Source organism: Eutrigla gurnardus (assembly GCF_963514095.1).
Source record: "Eutrigla gurnardus genome assembly, chromosome: 22".
Classification (NCBI taxonomy): domain Eukaryota; kingdom Metazoa; phylum Chordata; class Actinopteri; order Perciformes; family Triglidae; genus Eutrigla; species Eutrigla gurnardus.
The window spans coordinates 17,733,215-17,748,171 of record NC_139933.1 but is presented as its reverse complement, the minus strand read 5'-3'; the positions used below and the strand labels follow the sequence as shown (position 1 = coordinate 17,748,171).

Genomic DNA, 14,957 nt, shown 5'->3' with positions numbered 1-14,957 from the left:
GCCTGGGAGAAGGCTTCTGCCCTCTGACGGCAGCAGAACACACGCTTGCTGCTGCACGCTGTGCAGCAAGTGGTGCCGCGTTGCATTAATTAAAGGGTGAGAAAGCCGAGGTGGCCGAGTACAATCTGCCACACGATGCCACTTGAGAGGACACAAAGGTCTTTAAAGGCCTTGAAGGACCTCCGGGTACTTTTCTTATGCATGTTGTTGTTGTTGAGTCAGACCTGCTGATGGAAGTCGTACAATTAGCTGGTTCTCTTCGCTTTCCTTGAACAAAGGCTTTTCAATGGTTACAGTGGTCCTATTAAGAACCCTTTGGATTGATGTGAAAACCATTTTTTGAGTTCCTCAAGGATAGTTGAAAGCACACACACACACACACACACACACACACACACACACACACACACACACACACACACACACACACACACACACACACACACACACACACACACACACACACACACACACACACACACACACACGTGCACAAAAACCCAGCCAGCTGTCTGTAAACACATCCATTTTGTGAATCAGCTCTGTAGAACCAGCTCAGTGGCTTCTCATGAGCACCATTAGATCGTGGACAGGACCTGGATAGAACCTTCAGAGAGGGTTCTAGGTACAAGCCTTTATGTGAGGGTGAAGGCAGAAGGTTCTAATGAACTAAAAGGGGCTCTCCTATGAGGACAGCCCGAAGAACCCTTGATGGTTCTAGTCAGCAGCTTTGTTCCAGTGTAGCTGTGCAACATCACACAGTTTCATGTTGAGACCTAATTATTACTCAGACTACAATACATCACACAATAGGTGGCATGACAGAGACATAAATCTGGAGGATTAACACAGTTACGGGCTAATAATTACATCTCTCACCGTCATGGACGCAAACACACGTGAACACTTAAGATGACAAGTGTAAGTGGACAAATTATGCAAAACAATATCAAGCTGAAACGCAGGAAGTGCACAGCTGAGTCACACAGGATATTAAAAAATGAGAGGATCCCTAAATCCCAGAGTTAAAAATCTAAAAATACAAAGCAGCCTTCACAAGCAGCAGCAGCAGCAGCAGCACCTGACTGGCATGTGTGACAGCGACACCGCACACAGACCATGAAAGGAGACGAGTACAAATAAGACAGCACTGCTGTCATTCATCAGTCTCAAAACATGTTTCACTGTGACGGCCATCAAAACACACACACGCTCGCTGACGATCTGAAATAATTCCTTTTGATTCACGCAGATGAAAGTATAGACATCATATTTGGCACAAAACATGACGTTAAAAGGAAAATACAAATGGAGTGAAGGTGGCTCCTCAGACAGCAGGAAGAAGCAAAGAGGGATTAAATAAGGTCGATGTGAAATCTTCCCAGCTCTGATCCCACCCAGGCTAAATGAAAGACAATCAGTTTCCTCCTTAAAACCCCCGTTATAAATCATTCTGTGTGATGTAAAGAATAAACCCTGGTTCCTCCAGCGTGTCAGACACGGTTAATGATGTAGAGGCTGGTGCACCCTAGTGGCGACTACTGAAGCTGTGAAGTCCTTCACACCCACTCTGCTTCTGTGTGGAGGCCGCACTGATATCGGCTGGAGCTGCCAATGTCAATATTTCATTTCTCATTTTGAAAACCAGCACAGCAGTCATGCTGCTGTCCACGCTGCTCTGGGTAACACATCGCAGCCCCCCCCCACCCCTGTAATAAAAACAGAGGGAACATGGACTCATAATCCAGTTAATGGGGGGGGGGGGGGGGGGGTTCCCACATTCTCTGATTGTCAGGAATGAGTGTGGGAGATGGAGAGCGATAAAGGAGGGCAGCGCCGGCCACAGCTCCCAGTCCATCAGGACTTTGGTGATTACAAGAAGTGGAAATTGCAGCGTTTGCCGCAGGCCAGAGCCTGAGTGGGTGAGCAGTACGGTAAGTGGTTGCCGATTATCGGCAAGCATCAGGGTGTGAAGCCACTCCTCTTCACTTTGTCTGGAGAAATGTGTTTGCCTGCCGTGGTGCCGACAAGGGTTAAGGGAGGCTGAATTAGCACAATGAGTCTTTGGGGGAGGACAGCTACAGGCAAAGGATGTGCACACAAGTACACGTGAACCAGATTCAGCCCACATCTCTGTGGTCTTTTTCTTCCCAACCCAACTCAAATCTCACATTCACTCCATGAGCCCTAAGTTGACGGCGGCGGCGGCCGTTACCTGTGAGCTTCTTGACGGGCTGCAGCCTGACACTGATGGTCTGGTGGGTGAGCAGCGGGGAGGAGGGCAGCGAGCGCGACACGCCCTCCATAATGCGAATATGCTGCATGCCCTCTGTCACGGAGAGCGGGGGCACGGCGTAGTCTCCCTCGAAGGCACAGTCGCTGTCTATGCTGCCACCTGCAGGACGGGAGGGAGACAAAACAGTGTGAGACACTTTCCTCGGCTTTTTAATAACAAGCTTCTACTTCTAACTTCCCTTTCATGGAGGAAAATAACATTCGACATCCTGCCTGTGAATCTGTAGATGGATGAAGTTATCATTCCCGTTAATAACACTGAATGACAGAAACACTTTAATGCACTCAACATTAAGCCCTCAAACTTCTCACCTCAGTTGTGTTTTGGGCTTCAACAAACTTTCCATTGTCAGTTACCCCTGCTGACTTAATTGTTTTTGGAATTAATGGATGATTTATTGGCAGATCAGAAATGCTCATCACAATTTCCCGGAGCCAGAAGCTGTGTTTAATTCTTTTTATGTCATCAAAAGTGAAATTCAGTTTCACGGTTTGACAGTTAAGGAGACAGGTGGAAAAAGAAATGTACAAACACATCACCAGAAAACTTCCCCAGTTGATTACTTACATAAAGACTAGACTTTTTGAAAAAAAGTTTTATAAAAAAAAAAAAATCTTGTTTACTTTTTGTTGAGAGAAATCTTAAATAACTCTTTGTGTCACTGCAGACCTTTTCGCCATGTTTTTATAGAAATATAATGTTGTATAAATCAGGCTATGAATGACGTAGAATATTAGAATAAAAACAGGACTGAAACTGTATGTATGTAAACAATAATACAATTAAACAACAAGATATTGCCGTGAAACTTCCCCAATTGATTACTCACATTAAGACCATTTTTTTGTCAAGTTTGCTGAAATTGTATGTTTAAATATGCAAATGAAGCATTATCTTATGTTAACTCTTGTTTCATTTAGGAGACATGTACAGACACAAAGAGAAGAAAGGTAAAAATCAAATAAACAGGATGTAGTTTTCTGTCCACTAGCCTGCATGAGGCTTGTCATGGGAGCAAAATGTTTTCCCGGTAGTATCTCACCTTAAATGTACAACAGAAAGTGTGTGAGGGAGCTATGAGTACTCTGGGAGTACACAAGCCTAGTCCCCGGGTTTCAACACCATATCGAGTGCAACAAGATTGGCACGACCCAGCAGAGAGAACAGCCCTGAAGGCAACACGTGGCGTTTACATTCACTGTAAACTTCAGCCTGCGTGACCTCTGCACGTAACACAACATCCCACAGCTCTAATATAATAAAGGAGATCATCTGATACGTGTTGAAGCAGACAAAAGTGCAGAGTCACGTTCGTGAGAAAGCATTTTATTTACAAAAAAAAAAAATGCTTTCACAATGAAAAGTAATTACAGACGGAGCACAAACAGCTCCATCACTCACCCACCACTTCTTCCTCTCTAAAAACTTTATGCTACACACACACACACACACACACACACACACACACACACACACACACACACACACACACACACACACACACACACACACACACACACACACACACACAGCCAGCTGTCTGTAAACACAACATCCATTTTGTGAATCAGCTCTGGCTCCGTCCCTGCAGACGGAGCTGTGAAACCAACTGGTCGAGCGACAGCCGGCGCAGTGAGACACAAGGCCGTTATCAGACACTAATCCGTCACACGTCCCAGTTGAGGGGGGGGGGGGGGGGGGGGGGGTCACATCAGTTGTTGCAAATGTGAATATAGTATAGAAATAACAGTTTCTCCATGTCTCTCCAGAAGCGCTGGAGTCACAGATTCACCGGAGAAAGTTGCAAGAGCAGAACCAACCAGAGCAGCGGTGGGGTATTCTGGCAAATATCCGTAGTCAACATCCATCTCAATTTTAATGCATTCCAATATCATTATTCTCCATTAAAAAGGTAAAGAAACGTCTGTGAAAATGACTTTCATGAAGCAAAATGAAGCACTTTGTGATACACGTCCTCAGCACTTCATGTAAACTGTGATGCTGAAATATACATCAACTAGGGCTGAAAAGATTCCATCGAGTACTGGAAATTGACAGGAGAGCTAGTTAATGTTAGCTGTTAGCAACCGGCGCAGAGCAGCACAGTCCTGCTTGGCTAACAGCTAACAGCTAATGCTAACAGCTAACATTCCACTGGGTTCAAGCTCTGTTCCGTAAAAATTAGCGGTGAAGATCAATTCTAATGTTGCCATTATGTGTTCAAATGTAATCAGCAACATACAATAGACATTAGAGAGGGACTTACGACCATTTTAAACTAGCTAACCCTAGCACTAAGCAGCTAAAAATACATTTTTAAAAGTACAATTTCCAGTTTGTTTTTAAAGCAAAGCAAATATAAGTATATATTCAAAATGCAATCATTTCTTTCAAAATCATTTCAATTGAATTGTGCACATGACAGAAACGAGGTAAAAGACTTGAAACCCAGAATGTAATACGGTACTTAAATGCACCAAACGGAATTAGATAATAATATTGTACTCAATTTGGGAATAAAACCACTGATTTAAAAAAAAAGGAAATGTAATCCATTGTTTATATATACTATTGCTACTTAATATCTTTAATTTGCTTATTTCAATCAGGTTATTTGAGTATTCAAATGTGCAGAGGACTCGGTGGGTTAAATGATCGGTAGCTAAAGCACTAAATCAAAAGGTGATTTTACGGCAAAGACAGAAGAAAAGCTGCACTTCAGTGGTGAAATGTAGAGATCCAAAAGTGCAGAAGGGGAAATGATGGTTTTGTTTTAGACTGTGAGAAGAGACATGTTTAAGGGCCACTCCATGCCTCGAAATAAACACCTACTCGTTGATATGTTCGGCTCAAAGCGCTCACGAGGAGGGGGAGGAAAAGAAAATCATAATTGCACTGACATTCCCCTTGTTGACATCAAACATCTCGGCGGAATAACATCATTTCACACAGTTCTCCCCCTGTAAATATCCCTTTTTGTCCCTCCAGCAGTCCTAAAGTTATCTGCTACAAAGTCAAATTAAAAAGAACTTGGCAAACAAGGACCTCCACGGCGTTTCTGCTGCAGAAACATCAAGGGAGAAGAAATGGAGTCTGGGAAGAGGCCGCCAAGAGGTAAGGGGTATGGGAAATGAGAAGCTAAAAGGTGGGTTTCTCAGCAAATTCATTCACTCACATTCAGACCTGGGATCAGCTCAGTGCACTCCATCAGAAGCAATAGATATTACATATATTAAAATAATAGGTGAGGGCAAGCCTCTGACCTCTTCTTGACACATTTGCTTGCTTACCTTGCCCGATGTGGCTCAGGTGAGGGTCTAGACCGGGCGAGCGGGGGTCTGCCAAGTCCTCGCTCCCGCCATCTACAGAGGAGTAGCAGAAAGAGAAAGACAGGGAGTGAGCTCGGTGACATCGGGGCGAGGAGGCCAGCAGCAGGTCCACCTCCTCCTCTCCGATCAGCCAGGTGTGGGACCGGAGGACCCCCAGCACACTGCTCACACACAGACCCTCCACACCCTTCCTTGTGTGGCCCAAGCGGCCCCGTATGGTGGCGAAGGGGGACTGCGCCGCCAAGCTCCACGTCTTTCGCCTTCCCATGGTTCGACTTTAACAGCCAGTGAGCCTCTGCCCATGCAGATAACACAATAAGTTCACATCACAGTCCCGTGTGTTTGAGCCACAGTCACAGACCTTGCTGGGCTCCACGGTTCAATGAGCGAGGAACAGCAGTAAAAGAGGGGGCGTTTCCCAGGATAGATCCGCGTATGGTTAATGATATGAGGATCAATTTCGCCCAAGGGAGCAGGCAGGCAGAATTAGCCACAGTGGATGGAGCTGAGATGAGGGGGGGGCATCACTGGGCAGCACAGTCAGTGTCATCAGGGGATTGTTTCATAATCCTGTTCAAGTGTGGATGGATCTACTGTGAAGCACGGCAGGCCGGCAGAGGAGGAGCACAATGATTTATACTCAGGATACATGCGTCCCACTGGAACCGAGTGAGTGCTATTAATAAAATCTAAACGGCCGTTATGTATGGCAGCTCGTCTGAGCCCGTGGAAGTGTGGATGGATCAAAGACGGTCGCATTAGGTAGATAAACATGAGAGGCGTTTTCATCCTATTGTCTTTCGATCACAGAGCTCACCGAGTCGTCCCAGAGAAGCCCAAACAAACACTGTTCTCTCTCCCATGGCAGATTCACCAGCAGACACACAGAAGGCCGGATCGGTTCGTCGATGGACAGATAGAATAAGCCGCGGGGCGTGATTGTGTGAGAAGCGGCCAGCCTGAGATTGACACTGATTGTGGAGGGGGTCGTGACCTCAGCCGCCTCCTCTGGGAGGTATGCCAACAATATGTCAAACGTTACGCAATCAAAACTTTGCATTTGGGCGTGATTGAGAACATGTCAGCAATAAAAACTTCTCACCTGCTTTAACATCAAGTTTGAGGATCTTTCATTTCAAATTCAAGGACCCAAGCCAGCATACGGTAGGCACGGATCACGATGTTACGCACAACGTGAGCTCTTATGCTCTGCATCGGGTCATATCGATGTCCTGCCGCTCTTTAACCAGCCAGTCACGTTAGCCGATTGCATTCACGCTTCCAAAAATCATAAAAGTGGTTTGTTCATTTGTGAAGATTATGTGAACAAAACTTATCCCCACGCTTTTTTCTGCAATAATCCAAAATCCATAAAAAAAGGGGACCAGGGAAGCAGATGCCGGCTTCCAGGGTTGGCCAAGAAAAATACGGCATCCATGCAGCACTCTACATCTAAAAACCTCAACCTCTACTCTCAAGTCTTGCACAAAATATATAAATTCAAACACTTTTAAAGACCATTTCTATTAACCCAAATTATTTCCCCTCCAATTCATAGTTTCAAGGACATGTGGGAACAAACTCACCAAATTTAGCCTCTCTCTCTCTCTCTCTCTACATATCTATATATATATATATATATATATATATATAAATAGATATATATATATATATATATATATATATATATATATATATATATATATATATATATATATATATATATAAATAGATATATATATATATATATATATATATATATATATATATATATATATATATATATATATATATATAGTCGTGCTGATTGTGACACGCTGATACACATAAAAAGTATTGTTGTAAACAAAGAAGGAAAAGAAAACAGCTGCAGGCTTTGCTGGTATTTACAGTGTTGTATTCAGGTTCGTTTGCATTGCACCACTACATGACGATTCCACTTGAAACCTTCAATTTGAATGACTTTGTGACTGAGGTTTTGTGGCTTTGCAGCCTCTTTTCTCTCCACTGCCTTCTCTCTTTCGCCAACACATCTTCGTGCCTCTTTTCTTTGAAAGAGAAGGCATCTATTCTTGCGCTCAGATTGCTCCGTTGTTAGCGGTGATCGCGGTACAATGTCCTGCCACCCAGATCAATGGCCTATTAAGTAGGGAACACGGAAGGGGAGGAGCTACGGTTGACAGAAGACAGAGACGTGTTTTCTTTCCGACGGCGGAGACAAACAGTGGACATCATTTGAGCTGCTCACAGAACATCCGTCAACCCGTCTGTCAACAACGGCGCCGTGAGGAGCTCAGCGTCAGCTGATTTCAGCTCCGAGCAGACAATCTGCACCCTGTAACCGCATCCCATTCAGCTGTGAAATCAAAGCTTTGCTCCGAAGCCAAAAGAGCATCTTGCACACCGGAAAAAAAATAATGGTGCACTACACTCTGCTGGCTATTCTTTGGAGGCGTAATGCCTTGTCGCCGTGTTAGGGTGTCAAAGGAGCAAGCCAATTTCGCACATGGACAAAGAGTCATTATGGGAGAAGTCAGCGTGACATCTGATAGTGATCAGTGGACCATGGCGGACAACTCGGCTATCATTATCGTCCGGGGCTGACTTTGATGAACCAGCAGGTGTCCACAGTGTTCAATGTGACCTCACCACGCTTCTTCCCCTCCACGCACTGTCTGAGGGCGATTACTACAAATTGTGCTCTTTTAAGTGATCGCCTTGGAGCTTGGAAGATAGAAAGCTAAGTCATCATTAGGGGGTTTTGATCTTCATGCTGGATGTCCAAAAAACTCAGAATAACCCATTTGGCTGCGAGTTGGTGGAACGAATTACAATTGGAAATGGATCTGGTTCGTTTTTTCTGTGACTGACCGATCACGTCACACTCAAAAAGAAACCAATGAATTTGCAGCAACGAAAAAAAAAAAGAAAAAAAAAATGCAATCGATGCCCGTCTTTAACTTGCAGGTCCCCACAAAGAAAAGATGGAAAGAGAAAAAGAACTGAGCCACATCCTGGATATTAGGAGGAGTCCAGAGAATTACATCCATCAGATCAAAGACTTCACTTCAGTGATTCAGTGTTGTCAGTTGCTTTCTGCCTTTTTTCGGATTGCCTCCGTGGGGCCATAACGTTGCCGCGTTGCCAACTCGTTGTCAATCTCTGTCAGTTTCTCGCCAGGAAGCAAACTAAGGCCCCTAATTAAACGCCTGCACCTCCATGTCACAGCATATTTCTCTCACCATTCATCAACACAACATTCCAGAAATAGAGGGGAATTCATCGATGACTTGTTGAAGACAGTTCATTCGATTTTATCACTGTTTCTTTGTAAACCTTCACACCTTTTTTATACTTTAACAGCGTGACAGAATAATAAATAATTGTGCAAGTTTGGTGCAATAAATGACACGTGCACACCATTCTTGCATAATCCCAACCCGTATTATACACCGTCTTTCTCCAGAGAGCTGAACGTTAACCTAAAATCCCTATAAATCTGATAGAACAGAGGGATCATGTGTGAGCTGCAATAATAAAACACGCTGACATTTATTCAGCACACGGTAGCCCACGCACAAATAAATAAAAACAACGTGCACCATAAATATCACATGGAGTTGTCGTGTGATGTACAGTCAAGGGTAATTTACCAACATAGGGATGGATTTAAAAAGAAACATTTTAAATGGGAGGAGCCAAATGTCAAGCAGTGAATCAGTGGTACGGCGCTGAAAACTGAAACCTGAGATTTCACTAGAAGAGGCTGCTGGGATACAAGCGCTCCTGTGCTTTTGAGCAGGGCACTTAAAACCAACCAGCAAAATCACCAATCATTCGCTCTATAACACACACACACACACACACACACACACACACACACACACACACACACACACACACACACACACACACACACACACACACACACACACAGCCATCTGAGAAGCTGAAATCAGCAAATGTTTGGCACTTTTGCACTATTTGCATTGGCATCTTTTTTCTGTCAGCTCTGATGTCACCAAACAGACATTGGTCTCAGAAAATCAAATGTTGTGCTTTTGTGCTTTGTCATTCATTAAAGTTGGATTTAATCAGAGTCTGAGCAAAGTGGAGCATCTCAATGAATCACAGCAACACAGCGAGCTACAGCGAGCTGCAGCGAGCCGTACCAGAGCAGACATCTGCTCGCTTCAACGTTGGCGGACATCTTCATTAGCATCAGCCTCAGTGTAAGCTAAGAGAGCACACACACACACACGCACGCGCGCACACACACACACACACACACACACACACACGCACACACACACACACACACACACACACACACACACACACACACACACACACACCCATCTTCTGTGAGAGAGCTTGGTGCTGTCTCTCCTCCGCTGCTGACCCACCACAGGAAGTGGAGGGCTCTGACATCCTGCTGATGTAAAACAATAGGGAACCACTTCCATCCAAAACCACAACACACACTCACACACACTGACTGTATATTAGACACTCACACACACACACACACACACACACACACACACACACACACACACACACACACACACACACACACACACACACACACACACACACACACACACACACAGGAGCAAGGATGCCGCAGTGAGATCAGACCTACAATATTCTTATATTCTTGAACAGTTTAGCTACATGGTCACTTTTATCTTCTGAACTAATTATACTTTATATTAAATTCATAGACATGCAAAGTTTCATTTCAAGGTCAATCTGTGGTGTAATGTTTCCTATTTTATGAACAAGGCTGGAATTAGGACAATATGGAGAAAACCAAACATCACAGTATTTTGCAACATTATTGTGAACTTAAACTTGTAAAACTAAGAATTATGACCAACGAGCAACTGTTGAATGTTAATAATTTTCAAAATAAATACATTTTCTCTGACAGACTGAAGCGTGACACACAAAGCGAGGTACGTAGCAAACCGTCAATTTGGCAGTACCTCTCCTGCCCACTAGAGGACGCACCGAGCTCCAACTGTGGGAAATTAAAAAAGGTGAGCAGCAGAGCCGGCGGTTTCACAAGCTGTTAACTGCGTTTAGGACAATGCTCATATGGGCTTTGATTTAATGTGTGTATCTACTGCTTTACAAGCCAGAAGAAGAAAACAAGCAGGCAGCATGAGAGCAAAGCAGCTGATATACTGTGTGGGCAGCAGACACTTCTGAGTGGTTCTAGTGCCCACTGCCTGCTGAATAGTCCAACAACATACAGAAATAAAATGGATTTAAAACATAACACAAGCTGGACTTGTTCACATAGACTGGCCTTCATGCTGGAGTCTGTGTATTGAGTAATAAGTGGGCTAAACTGTGTATCCAGTAAACCAAAGAACTGTTAGTTTAAAGAACACAGAGGGAAAAATACAAGTATTGGATGGGACACATTTTACTAATATTTTCTGCCACAATATTCCCTGCAAATATGACTATGCATCATGATTAGCACTCTCTATTTGTGGTCTGGTGCAAACACTCTTAAATATGAGATTCATTTCGGCTTATTTGCTTGAGTCCCAGCTATAAATCCAAGCTTAGCAAATAAAAGCTTTGCCTCTAATGTCTGGGGGGGAGGTTTGAGGGGGGTGGGGGGTTTAAAGTGGAGGAAAAAAACAGGTCACAGTGTAAACAAGGAGCACAAAAATATTTGGATGACTCTTTGTTGTGGCTCATTTGTTCTCTCTGCATATTGGGTTACGTGCCGAGAGAAAAAAAGAGTAAGTTAGTGGCATCTTGTATTTTGCCAACAGGAACCAGCGGAAGTGATAAAAGAAGAGATATCCCCGTCATGCCCAAAGCATACAGGGGTATCTCTATCTGTCCCGTTCTTACATAACTGTTGATTACCCGCCGGCTACCACAAACCCTAACGCAGCTTATTTTACAGCTCATATTGCTGCTGTTGCTGCTCCTTTTGGGTTTTTTAACCTCACCTTTTTTTAACCTCATTACCAGCAATTTTATGACCTACATGACACAACGTATTGTGTAATAAGTTTTTTTCAAAAAGAACAGCCTCTCCTTCACATAGTGGTCCAGTATTTCAACTGTAAAGCTAACAAAACTCATTTAAGAGATTACTAAATGACATCTAGTGTTTCTTCTATGTAAATATCGGCCAATATATGAGGTGTGTATATATATATATATATATATATATATATACTGTATGTATATGGTTTTGCACTTGCCCCAAACACGATACCCGATACAAAAGTGTTTCCTCATCTTAAAAATACCACTTCGCTCCCTGCCACCCTTCCGGAAAAGACCTGTGACCCCGGCCGGCGAGGTTTGTGTGGAGGACAGCGAGCAGCACGACGGTGGCGCCGGGCCAGCGAGGTGACGCATACGCGAGTAGCTGAGTGCGTCAAGCTCTGGCTGACAGCAACACAACTCAGCAGTGTCCTGGATGGATGGAGGTGTTGTGATGGAGAAAACAGAGGATGTGTGTGTGTGTGTGTGAGAGAGAGAGAGAGAGAGAGAGAGAGAGAGAGAGAGAGAGAGAGAGAGAGAGAGAGAGAGAAAGAGAGATATGCCCCAACTCCTACACTGCCATCCGATGCTGAGAAAAGCTGTGTCGCAGCACTGAGTGGGCGGACTTCGTTTGAAAAACAGACATAAAAATAAAAAAGCCAGTGAAGAAGAGTCTGGAAAAAAAGATAAATAAATAAAGCATCTCCTACCTTCAGTCTGACACACCGCTGGGATTACATCACACAGAGAAGTGAAAATCACGCAGCAAAAAATAACCAAACGGAAATGGAAGTGTACTGGGGGATATTCAGAAACATGAAGACGTGAGGCTCCTGGTCTGCCTGCAGGCCTCCCAATGAATGGGTTACGTGAATAGGAGGTGTTTACAGCTGAACACAATCCCCCCTCAGCATTGAGGAGTTTGATTCGTATCTTCACGACTTCTTACTTCTTCATGCAGTATTTTGTCGGTACGCCCTCCGGTGTTTGGGAGAATACTGCAGTGAACAGCAGCCTGGCGTCCATCGTGCTCGTATAGCCACAGTCCCTTTAACAACCTTTACACCGTCTGTCCATCACTCCTGCTAGCATCAAGGCTATGACAATCTCCCTGATTGTCTTTGATTTCAGCCTTTGAGCATGAAAATGTTCCGATCAATAACTTAGTCTTTTAAATGTCAGGAAATACAAAATAATGACCATCCCAATCTTATGTCTCCTAATTGCTCGATTTGCTCAACAAACAAGTCCCAAAATATATTCAGTTTTCAGTGATACAAAACAGAGAAGAGCAGCAAATTGTCTGGTTTGAGAAGCCAGAACCAGAAAATGGTCGTCCAGTCACAGGTAACTAGGCATGGCAGGCTGTAGTAAGTGTGACTCAAGTAGAAGTACTGATTCAACTCCTTTACTCGAGTAAAGTTGAAAAAGTACAGGCTTTTAAACGTCCTGAAATATAAAGTAAAATGTATTCCTATGAAGGTCATTTCTATTGGCTAGGAAAATAAAATCTGTAATTCCTCTCAAATGCATTAAACCTTAAGCCTGAAAGTAGAGATATTTGTTTCCAAATGTAGGGAGTAAAAGTACAGAAACCTGAAAACTCTACTTAAGAACATTAACAAAGTATTTGTACTTGGTTACTTCCCGCCTCCAAGCATCAGTATCATGTATCAGTATCAAGTACATGAAGAAGCAGACATGGTTTGATCAGATGAAACCTTGTTGCCTTCCGTCTGTGAACAGCGTGCAGCAGCGACGCTGTCATGCTGCATCTGCTGTCCTGTTAACAGGATTGGTGTTTTCAGCTGACGAGCACGTCTCAGGCCGCCGCCCAGGAGGAGCGGCGCCCGCGGGTCCCTTTGACCTCTGGCTGTCTGCAGCGAGAGGAGGAGCGACTCCTGCTAAGGTTGCAGATGCCTCTCTCTGCACCGCCGAAGAGTGTTTAATGAGAAAAGGTTGGGATCCTGATAGGTTCACACAGGCTGAGACAAAAAAGAAAAGAGGAGTTCCCACTGCAGTCGGTGCTTGTTCATTACAGTGGAAGATATTCACTGCCTTACAAATAACCGCCTCTGTGAATGACAGACTCAGTGATTACCATACAGCAGCTTAAAAAGGAACACCGCTAAATGGGATCTTTATCCTTGTTGCTGCGGGGATTTGTAAGCTCCACAACAAAACCCCCAAATGTGGAGCGAGAAGTTTGTACTCTAATCTGGTCTCTGCCAGCTATCTGCTGAGGATGAACCTCTTCTTGGAAGATCACTGAAGGATACTCGAGGATTTTTCTCACGATGAAATGAAACACAACACCGAACTGGGTGGACCTGCCGCTGCTAGCAAGCATTACTTGCTGCAAGATGATTTACGTGTTTGCCCTCCGTAACAGAGCCAGAGGCAAAAATGACATTTCCCTGTTTACATCTGCCTTTCACCTCAGCTTGATGGTTATAGAAACAGATACCTCAAATAGAATTTTGTTCAGATGCAAAAGTGACTTGGCTTGGGTTAAAATACACTCACTACTCACTTAAAAAATCCCATGAGCCCCCAGAAGGGCAGTGCGGCATTCGCCCGGCAACCACACAGCCCCGGGCTGTAGATTAGGATGCCACGTTGTAAGTGTAAACCCTCTCTCGCAGGTTCAGACTGAAGTTCATTTACACAGACCGCCTGCGGGGCTGCACGGATTATATAATTCATTTTTGTTGGAGAGTCCATTTGGTGATATTCGTTTTGAAGAGCGACAAATCTGAAATGAGTCATGTTTTGATAGAATATCAGCTAATTGAGGGGTTCTGTGCGCTATAAAAGACTTCTAAAGGTTATGAAAAACACAAAAGCTCCTCCACAATCACTGGTATATCAATTTATATCATGACTTAATGCTTGCACCTCCTTGTGGAGCAACCGGCTAAATGCCAAACAACAGATAAAGAAGCATACAGTGTCTGCAAAACCGCCACAAGCAATAAAAACCCCACCGTAAAAAAAGGGTGTCGGCTAGGAAAAGGCCGACGGCAGACAAGTCTCATTTAGTTTTCCTCCTCCTCATCCCAATCAAAGCACAAGGCGTTCAACAATTAGCAAGTGAGAAGTGGTGAGGGAGGAGGAGACAGAGGAGCGACGAGAGCGGCAGCCGTTGACTGTGGCCATAGTAACGGACGAGGCGTGGAGGACGGAGAGAGGTGAAGCAGAGCGACAGAGATGTGCCCTTCGTGGTGCTGTTATTCTTATCCTGCTCTTGCCCACAGCAGTGCAATAATTCACTCATTCTCAGTGTCGTTGTGCCCATACGACGACAC

At 44.2% G+C, this 14,957-nt stretch overlaps 1 protein-coding gene across 10 annotated transcripts in view; it reads right to left on the bottom strand.

The window, feature by feature from the left end:
- The window catches only part of tanc2b (tetratricopeptide repeat, ankyrin repeat and coiled-coil containing 2b), a gene marked incomplete at its 5' end in the record, with an annotated part of 118,639 nt that overhangs the window by 64,377 nt on the left and 39,305 nt on the right, over positions 1-14,957 (bottom strand). For 6 of the 10 annotated variants that reach the window (XM_084039518.1, XM_084039519.1, XM_084039513.1 and 3 more), the window contains 2 exons: positions 2,216-2,395; positions 5,587-5,658. In XM_084039518.1, the coding sequence (XP_083895644.1) occupies positions 2,216-2,395; positions 5,587-5,658 (252 nt within the window). Of the gene's footprint in view, positions 1-2,215; positions 2,396-5,586; positions 5,894-14,957 lie in introns of those variants that run through there. The other 4 variants (XM_084039510.1, XM_084039515.1, XM_084039516.1 and 1 more) reach the window with 1 other exon arrangement.